At 33.0% G+C, this 10,728-nt stretch overlaps 1 protein-coding gene across 3 annotated transcripts; it reads left to right on the top strand.

Annotated features, from left to right (window-relative positions):
- Window positions 1-661: 661 nt before the first annotated feature.
- Window positions 662-4,055, top strand: LOC133285549 (probable serine/threonine-protein kinase PBL3). 3 transcript variants are annotated; one of them, XM_061482793.1, is made up of 6 exons: window positions 662-936; window positions 1,949-2,288; window positions 2,424-2,559; window positions 2,775-2,911; window positions 3,002-3,125; window positions 3,442-4,055. In XM_061482793.1, exons 1-6 carry the CDS (start codon window positions 884-886, stop codon window positions 3,894-3,896), a joined length of 1,245 nt encoding a protein of 414 aa, XP_061338777.1. In that variant the 5' UTR covers window positions 662-883; the 3' UTR covers window positions 3,897-4,055. The 3 variants fall into 3 exon arrangements, with proteins under 3 accessions (XP_061338777.1, XP_061338778.1, XP_061338776.1); XM_061482794.1 differs by having other exon boundaries at window positions 662-947; window positions 1,972-2,288; XM_061482792.1 differs by having other exon boundaries at window positions 663-947; window positions 1,966-2,288; window positions 3,442-4,054.
- The last annotated feature ends 6,673 nt before the right edge of the window (window positions 4,056-10,728 follow it).

The following is a 10,728-nucleotide window of genomic DNA, read 5'->3' as shown; positions in this document are numbered from 1 at the left end:
TAAAAAAGGATTAGTTTGATATAATGCGAAAGCTATTTTTTCACCATCACTCAATTTATTGTCACATTAATTGTTAATATAATGTGATTTCTAATATAATTATAATACAAGTTAGATTATTAATAACATATCAATACATAATTAAATAATATCACCGGTACATCAGAATTAAACCTTAACTTTGAACGAAAATTTTGAGTTTGCAATGCATTCGTATGATCACATACTCGATCGTTTATAATTTAAAATACTTTATCTTTCTAAAATTAGAATATTTGAGATATATTCATGATAAGAAAACGTATATTAGATGAGTTTTTTCAATTAACTGCACGTACATTTGAACAGAAATCTTATAATCGTAGTTAAATAATAGTGCATCAGAAATAACGTTTATGACATAAATTTGAACAGACACACTTGACACAAGTACACAAACACAACATAGCTTAGTTTCATATTAAAAGAAAAAACACCAAACTTAAAAAAAAAAAAAAAAAAAACAACGCAGGGGTATTTTAGGAAACTTGTGTGGGCATAAACCAAGGTTGACGAGGACGAACCTTTATTTCCGAGGCAGAGTTTCCACGTGGCGACGCACCACGCGGCACGCGCTTCCTACGTCAATGTCTTCATAGGCAAATGCAAACGCAAGTGTTCCTTTCATTTCTTTCTATGTTCCACGACCCACAATCCCTCTGCTTCTTCCTTCTTTCTTCTCAACTCAAAGTTCGTTCCTTTCTCTTCAACTACCCAACTTTCCCTCACTTCTTTGGATATTTCAACGAAGAAACCCAAATCAAAATTCTCCCTTTCCTTTCTCTTATACTTGTCACTCTTGTAGAAGCTCAGAGAGTTGTGTTTAGAGTTAAGGCAGGGCCTAATGGGTAACTGCCTAGATTCTTCAGCCAAAATTGATGCAGCTCAAAGCTCCAGATCCACTTCTGGTAACCCCATCTTGTTTTTTTTTGTTCATCTATCTTCTCATCACACTTAATTCCCATAGATTTCCCTCTTTTTTTGGAGGCTTGTGATTATTATGCTACCGTGGTTGCTTTCTCTTTCACAGTTTTCTGGGAACTGGGTTTCAGAGTTATGGGTTGATGGTGTTGTAAATCCTCTCTTGGGTGGGGGGGTTCTGTTTGCTTTTGTTGTCCCCTTTTTGTGTCCAAGTTTGATTTGGGTAGCTGGGACTTAAATCTTTCAGCTCATTTCCAATTTTAGAATGCAAATCTTTGTCAAAGGAGTTGGATACAATTTGATTATTTTTCAAAGTATGACTTTTTGATTGTTTCTTATGGGACTTTACCTTGATTTATAGTGCTTCTACATTTCAGCTTGAATTATTACTTGTACTATAAGGGTTCAAATTCTTCAAAATGTTATCCTTTTCCAATTTAAGGATTCTGAGTTTTTGGTCTATTTCTCCTTCTTCAATTTTCATCACCTCTGCCGATGTTAAACTTATTCGTATGATATTCGTATGATCTGATTTTGTTTGATACTTTGTTGATCCTGTCCCAGTTTTTCAGTCATGGATTGTTTCGAGAATTGAAGTTTGATTGCTTTTTATCTCCCTTAATAAGTTGCCTGAGAGTTTGTATTCGATTTCTGCACACGTAATCTTGTGTCAAATACCATGTAGATGTTCGTTCTCATCTTTATATTTGAAGTTTTACGAAGTGGGAGAGTTCAGACTTCATACAGTAATTAAACTAAGCAAAAGATTTGGCTTTGTTTGTTTTCCTGTAATTATGTGGATTGTGAAGTGTAAGGATGAAATTGAGCTATAACTAAGGAAACATGCTTTTGTAAGGTTTTAAGTATAAATTACTCGTTCAGAATTTCCCTAAATGGGTTCTGATATTGTCGATGGTTGAATTTGATAGGCTATTTGTAACTACCCGTTTTTGTTTGTGTAATAATGGCATTGTATATGGTCTAACACCTTTTCTTCTTCTTCAGCATCAGGAATCTCAAAAACTAGTCCTTCCAGCCTCTCTATTCCATCATACAGTGAAAAAAGCAATGCCTCAAGTCTTCCCACACCAAGGTCTGAGGGTGAAATCTTGTCTTCGCCCAATCTTAAGTCCTTCACATTCAATGAGCTGAAGAATGCCACCAGAAATTTTCGTCCTGATAGTCTTCTTGGTGAAGGGGGATTTGGTTATGTTTATAAGGGATGGATTGATGAACATACATTTACAGCTTCAAAACCTGGATCAGGAATGGTTGTTGCTGTAAAGAGGCTTAAGCCTGAAGGTTTTCAAGGTCATAAGGAGTGGCTGGTAAGTGTTTGCTTTCCAAGCCCATATGGGGGCTTGCTCATATTCACACACCCCCATCCCCTGCCCAAAAGAAAAGTATATGGTTTTGTTCATTCTTATAATATGCATGTTAATGAAACTGTAATCTATTTCCAGACTGAGGTTAACTACCTTGGACAACTGCACCATCGTAATCTGGTTAAATTAATTGGGTACTGCTCGGAGGGAGAGAACCGGCTATTGGTCTATGAGTTTATGCCCAAAGGGAGCTTAGAAAACCATCTATTTAGAAGTAAGTTACCTAAACATTACACCGTTCATTTATAATTTGCATCTATTCAGTTATTGCCTTAATCATTTGATCACCAAAGAAAATCAGTCAACAAGAACGGATTACTGCTTCCTTAAGAATGATCTCCTTTTTTCTTAACTATGATGTGTTTCAAAATTCATAATTCAGTTTGTTGATGGCCAAAATCCAATTTATGGGTTCATTGTTTGTGACAGGAGGACCGCAACCACTCTCTTGGTCAGTGAGGATGAAAGTGGCCATTGGTGCTGCCAGGGGACTCTCTTTCCTTCATAATGCCAAATCACAAGTCATATATCGTGATTTTAAAGCTTCTAACATCCTACTGGATGCTGTAAGACCAATGAGAATATAAATGATGTTATGATTTCTTCATTTCTATTATTTGTGTAAGCTGCTTACTTATCATGCATTGGAATTGCAGGAGTTCAATGCTAAACTCTCTGATTTTGGCTTAGCTAAGGCGGGTCCGACCGGTGATAGAACTCATGTGTCTACTCAAGTCATGGGTACTCAAGGATATGCAGCACCTGAATATGTTGCAACTGGTATACTTTAGCTTCACATTAACCATTATTGGTGCTTTACCTAGTTATTAATATTTATGGTCAGTAATCTTCATTCAGTTAACGTCCATTTTCACATGCTATAGAACTAATCAATCCTATGAGAGTCTAGGTATTACTCTGATATAGTTTCTTTTCAAAACAAGCAATTCTGTGCTTCAACTTTTAGGTTCATTGTGTTTTATATGGTACACTGTTTCCATAGGATAGATCAGAAGAAGACTCATTTCATATGTCTATTATTTTACATGTGTCATTATGTATTAAACATTATACTAATGCCTTAATTGATTTACAGGTCGGCTTACAGCAAAAAGTGATGTATACAGCTTTGGGGTTGTGTTGCTTGAACTTTTATCTGGAAGACGAGCTGTTGATAAAACAATAGCTGGTGTGGACCAGAATCTGGTGGACTGGGCAAAACCATATTTGGGTGATAAAAGAAGACTATTCAGGATTATGGATTCCAAGTTGGAGGGACAATACCCACAAAAAGGAGCATTCATGGCTGCTACACTTGCTCTACAATGCCTTAATAGTGAAGCCAAGGCAAGGCCTCCAATGACAGAGGTTTTAGCAACTCTGGAACAGATAGAAGCCCCCAAAATTGCAGGCAGAAATTCCCATTCAGAACATCATAGAGGAGTCCATACTCCTGTGAGAAAGTCTCCTGCACGAAACCGGTCCCCTTTAAATCTAACTCCAACTGCATCACCACTCCCATCTTACCGGCAATCTCCTCTTGTGCACTAAGCTGTGAACAATAAAGCATGTGTATGTAAATCCCTTATTTTTATCAGGTTGTGTTTTTGACATGTGTTGAGGCATGTACTTAAATGCAATTTTGGGTTTATATCTAATAGATCAGTTAACACCATTTATATATCTATAGATGCTATAGTAAGTTATCCGCAGCAGTATTCTGCATGTTCTTTTCTTTTTCACCCTTTTTTTTTTCACAGGCAATGTCTTGATAATAACAACGACACACATTGCTTGCATTCAATTGTGGTGACATTAAAACTGTCCACCTCAGTTGTTTTTACGGGGACAGATGATCATCGGCCATCAACATGTAAAGTTAAAAGAAGCTATTGCTTCTAACGTTAGTTTTTGTCTTTATGGTGAAAGTTAAGGCGCTCTAGGAAGCAGCGAAGTTAACAAGAAGCTTGTTCTAATAGGTTCGGCCATATAATCTCCGATTATACAATATAATACCAAATTATGCTGTAGTTGCTCTAAATTAGCCACAAGCTAGGAAGCATGGGTACTACATGCAATGTGGATATAATTTGACATAACCCTGAGATACGACTAATTTGAAAGAAAAAAAAATTGTAAGACAGCATGAATATGGTAAATATGAAGTTTACACAAAAGCACAATTTAAATGAAAAGAGAGAATCAATGTTTTAAAATTTAGCATTAGTTGTTACTTTGATGCTAATTGTAAGTACTATTATTTATTTGTTCAAAAAATAAAATAAAAAATTGTAGAATGCGGTGAAAAAGATCGAGAAGTGTTTGCTTCTTCTGCCACAACTAGAGCCATTGTACTGAATAATTTTTCATCTAAAAAATGATTTTTTTGGCTCTAGCGAAATAACAGGATGGAACTACATCCTATTATTTTTTGGCTCATTCCCCATCGCTCCATCTGAAGGAGGTCTTTCTGATATGCACCACAGCCATGATAACTGCAATTAGAAAAATGTTGAAGATGCATCAATTTAATTGTGTTTAGATTAACTTCTTTTGTATTCAAAATAGCTTATTAAGATTTTTTTTTTTAAAAAAAGATAATTATTTTCCACAAAATGATTATATAAGTAGCTTAGAGCAACCAGCAGGAAATTGTAACTTGCAAGATTTAATATCATGATGAATGAGTGACCTTCCATATCCATAGCTACATGAAAGGACCGAAGAGTAGTTAGTTAATTAAAATAATCATATTTAGATTGTTAAAGTGCTATAGGTTGGGAATCAATTTAAATAGGAGGAAAGGGTAAAAACGCAAATTGTTAAATTATTTGCTAATCTGTTCTTGCGATATTTTATAAAAAAGGAATTGTCAACGATTAATAATATTTTTTTGTTTTATAGAGAATTTGGGTTAGAATCTAAAAAGGCTTGATTGTATTTTTCATATAGAGATAACAGAAAAGAGAATTGTTATCAAAAAAAAAAAAAAAAAAACAGAAAAGAGAATTAAATAAGACAGAATTAAGGTGAAGATTTATAAGTCATCATGTGTGTCATTAATTACCTTTTCTAATTATATTTAAGAATTCCCACGAAACCAACAACAGCATTGATAATAGGGTTTCAATTTTTTCATGCGGTAAGAGAAAATTTTCTCATATATTAGACACATCTTATGTGGAGCCCACATCTATTAAAAAAATAAAAAAATAAAAAAATATTGTACAAAAATCGAAAGATCACTAATAAGAGAAAACAACTTTCCTACGACACGAGAAAATGTTTTCCCTTCATAATAACCTGTTTTTTTTTATTTTATTTTTGATAACTCGTTAAAACGAAATAACGAGTTTCCCTGTATTATGTTATGTGTCAGTTTTTTTTTTAATAACTCGACACAAAAAAACCAATTTGCTTCTACAGGTTCAGATACGACCCTGAAAATTTTATTTATGTAATTATGTCTGCACGCTTAAAGTTTGTTTGGTGTGATGTATAAGACCTGATAATATAAACTTATACTATACGTTATGACATTTTTAGGTGATGTATAACTTAATCAAGCCTAGGAGGATAGGATTAGGCCTGATAAGAGGTTGATGTATTAACTAATGCAATTCTCAAGAATTAATATATTATTTTAATATTAGTATATTAAAATAAAATATAAATTTTCAATATATAATTTTTTAAAATAGTGGAGTTTTTTATTTTTTAAAAAATTAATATAGTTTTTGGACACACTGATCAACATATTTCTATAAAAAATAATATCCTCTGATATATTTGGAAGAATTATGTAAATTCATTATAAAAAGGTATTTTTGACAACAATATTTATTTTTAACCTATCTAGTATTATACAGTATATTATTACCAAACATTGGATGATATTATCTTATACAATATATAATCTTATACAATATAACGTCAAACACTAGATAATATTAAAATTTAATCAGGTCTTATACAATCATGCCTTATACTATCAGGTCTGATCTTATACTATGTACCAAATTTTGAAATGCATTAAAAAACAAAAGAATAAAAACATGAAGAGAAAAGAAAACTATTCATATATATCAAGTTTTTCTATTTCAAGCTATTTCACACATATTTCATTTTTTTTTAAATGCTACTTCTCAAGCTATAGTAAAGTACTTTTTGGATCCTCAACAAATATCACGGGACCCAATTTAATCATTTAGAAAAAAAAGTCGACTCATGATCCCTCTGAAATTCAAAATAGACCTATGTTATTCTCTTTGAGGGACTAACGTGGGTCTTATTTGAATTTCAGATGGACCACGATTCTGAATAAGTATGTCTTTTTAAATTTCAGAGGGATTACAAGTCGACTTTTTTTTTCCTAAGGGATTAAAATGGGCCTTGTGACTTTTATTGATGACCCAAAAGGTACTTTATCTTCAAGCTATTTCAAGTGAATTTTTTTTGAGTAAAGACCCTTTTAGGTCCCTAACAAAAAATCCCACCTTTGTTCCTTTACAAAAAAAAAAAAAAAAAAAATAGTCCCAAGGTCCTTAAAAAATTCAAAGTGGATCACATTAGTTGAAATTGTAGTCCTTCACAAATTCAAGAAAGACTCACATTAGTCTCTCAAAAAGACTAAAATGGGTTTACTTTGAATTTCATAGAGGACTAAAGTGGACTCACATTATTAGTCTCTCAAAGTGAACTCACATAAGACTATTTTTTTTAAGGGACTAAAGTGGAGACCGTATTTTTGTTAGGGATTCAAAATGAGCTTTATTCAAAAAAAAATTTGCGTCTGCACTTGCATATATAGGCAACCATGTAGGTCCGCCAATGTACAGGTTACACATAAAAAAGTTGGATCTGGATCTTCAAGTTAAAAAAATTATATAATATGGTCATGTGAAAAATCAAAATCATACAAAATGAATTAATTGTGATAAAAGAAGAGAAAAAATATTAAAATAAATAATTATAAAATTATAATCATTAATTTATCTTAGTATAGTTATAATCTTTTTACAGAATCATGTCATTTTTTGTTTAAAATAACATTTCCTAAAAATTATATACTATTACAAGACACGCGGAAAATAGTTTACTACAATGGTACAATCTTGTGCACTCAATTTTGAACCAATTTATAAATTTATTGCACTCAATTTTGCACCACGCAAATAAAATTAGTCTTGTCCCACATAGAAGAATCATCTGTAGAGTTTCGCCTCACCCAGGCAAAACAAGTCTCGTTCATTTTGGGCAAAATAGCCTAATTCAGGCGAGACTCTGCACACTATATTTTCTACTCCTTTTACCGTATCTTGTTTTCTTTTTTGGTTCGATTTTTTCAAGACTGCCTTATAAATTCTCAAGAAAATATATATAAAAAGATGAAATTTATACTCTCTTTATTTTTTTCAGTAAAACCCATGTCTCTTTGTGTCTATTTCTATTTTAAAAGGATTAAAATTTGTATCTTTTAAAAAGACATACACTTATCCAAATCCATTGGCACATATGGAAGAAGTCTGTGTTTCCTTAACCAGTGGTCTCGAGTTCGAGTCTTAGGTATGAAAAAAACGGATTGGGGAGAGCCACTCCCGAAAGGGTCCGACAGTGCTCGACATGAGATTAGTCTCACCCCCGAAGGGGGTGGGGATACCTTGAGATTACTCGGAAAAAAAGACATACACTTTTTCCCTAAATAAACATAATATTATAAACAAGAAAATAGTATGTTGCATACAATACGACAAAACTAAGAAATAGTACGTTGCCACACTATGCATAAAGATATAAAATTTCAATATTTTAAAAATAAATTATTACATCAATCTCCTACAAGTATGACAAAATTATAGTTCATATTGCACAGTGATTAAGTTAGTTATAAGAGGGATAAATTTTTGTTAACGGTGAGTATATTCTTACCAATAAAATAAATATAAGCTTTTCCATTTTCATTAACTCAGTTTCAAATAATTGACCTAGTTAGGATTTGAACTTACAATCGTGTCTTATTACACATAAAAAGCTCATTAACTGTTCACCAACGCCCGGATTTTCTGTGAATAGATTTGAAATGCTTTGAAAAATAAGAAAATTGCAATATATTCAACCAAAATTCACAAAAATAATATCAGCAAAATATTAGTCACTAACCATTTTCTTAGTAGACAAGCAAGAAAGTAAAAGTTGCCCAGTAAACATTTTTCAAGCATCAAGTGACACCGGGAGTTCCCCCAAACACTTCAGTATTGGATATAACAATAGAGCCCTTAATGAAGTGCTCAGGGAAACTCTAGGGGAAACCTAAATTATGTCTTCTTTGGCTTCTTGGTATTGAAACTTTTGCTAAGCTGTTATATTTATAGTGATGTTCTCTTGCCACAACATTGTTGTTTGAGCAAAGAAATATCATCATAAAACAGAAAGCTTGCAGTGAACCTAGACGGTTCAACAACCTAGATAAAAAAGAGACCTTAATTAAGAGAATCTTTGTGTCAGAGCAGTATCCCAGTTTTCCTTTTTCTATATCAGTCTATTTGTTCCAAGAACGTTTCACTTTCGGCAATTTTTGTAGTACATGAAAGTTTAGGTGAGATTAGACATAGTGTGAAGTTAAATCTTTTTAAGGATTTCGAAAAGGAATTATCGATAATTCACCAATAAAGTTTTAATATCAGCCGGCTATATTCAAATTCACACCCTTATGAAATATAAGTCTAATTCTTAACCAATTATGCTCATCTTTATTAACAATAATTTTTTTTTATTAAAGATAAAAGCAAATTATAAAAAACAAAAAAAGAAAATTCCATTTCTAGAATCTGATATGTGGCATGCAAATAATGTGGTGGTATCTTATGTGACGTAAGATATCAGGCCAAGTTGAAGAGTAATATAATTCAAAACTATCCGGACTGGTCGTCTCGTCACCATTCATCAGAATTTGATAAAATTTGAACCGTAAAAGCTTTGGATGCTACTTATGCTTTAGCAGAGGAATTGAATGAGCTTAAGCTAATTAATGAATTCAACTTTGAAGATTTGAGTATATCATGAAAATAAAATAAAAATTGGAGTATTGGTCAATTTGAAAAAGTATGAAGGGGATTGGTCAGCGTAGAATATTATTAGAGAAGCTAAGGAGATACCATGGCAAAGCACTTCTAATGTTATTCTCTTGCCATCATCATCTTTCCCACAATTGTGACCAGATTCAACTAGCAAGGAAAGTCATATATACATGGACATCTCAAAAAGGCTTTTCAGTGGTACAAATTCTTCATGAAGACGGAGAATTTGACATAAAGATTTTGTTTCATTGTGCATTTCATAACCGTGCAAGCAAACCAAGCAAGGGGTACTGAGTTATAGGTGGGTTGTTTCCTATAGTTACGGAACACTTTACTAGGGTGCCTCTGGTTCTAGTACGGGAAGGGATGCTTGGTATGTGTCAGGCGAGTACATGAGAGTTTGTGACGGGAGATCATCATCAATGAGCTAATATTATTTCACTAAATTAAGTGAGTTTAACATTACATCTCAACCCAAAATCTTAAAACATTGGGTTCATGAGTAACTCCACTTATATGCACTTCACTTAGCCCATTATCAACCAATTCGAGACTCATCATACTTGAATATTCCAACAATCTTTTCTTCAAGTGTGAAACCCAACATTGGTGCGCTCTCCCTCAACCAAATACCCAAGCCCAAAGTACTTTACCCGTCTCTAACCAAACATTTGGCTAGCCCGAGCCCAACCCAGCTCTGATACCACGATCAGGCGGGTCCAGGAAGAGCTCGTGACGGGGGATCACCACCAATGGACTAAGGCTATACCATCATATCGATTGAGTCCGAAATCACGTCTTAACCTAAAATCTCAAGACATTGAGTTCATTGGGCCTTCCACTAATATACACTTCACTTAGCCCATTATCAACCAACGTGAGACTCATCACACTTGAATATTCCAACAATTTCAAGTGTGATGAGTCCCACATTGGTTGATAATGAATGCGAAGTATGAGTCATTCTCAACAGCTATGATGCACCGACACCGACACGGGACACGTGACACGACACGACACGACACGACACGACACGCCGACACGTTAATTCTAAAAAAGGTCATATTTCGACATGTTGGGACACGTTTTGATATTAAATAAAATTTTTAATGTATTTAATATAATTTATATTTAATAGATATAAGAGTCCATAATAAGTCATATAACCAATCAAATATTTAAATTTCATAACATAAATATAAACAAAAATAATTTTTCGTACTTTGTTAATTTTTCATGTCAAATTTCATAACAGAAAAAAATTAATTTATAAATTATTTATTTTATATTTAGTTAATAAAATAAAA

Source organism: Gastrolobium bilobum, unplaced genomic scaffold (assembly GCF_033153095.1).
Source record: "Gastrolobium bilobum isolate Gb01-03AN ecotype WA unplaced genomic scaffold, APGP_CSIRO_Gbil_v1 utg12463, whole genome shotgun sequence".
Taxonomy (NCBI): Eukaryota; Viridiplantae; Streptophyta; class Magnoliopsida; order Fabales; family Fabaceae; genus Gastrolobium; species Gastrolobium bilobum.
The sequence above is the reverse complement of the archived record's forward strand: the minus strand, read 5'-3'. Positions and strand labels throughout refer to the sequence as shown.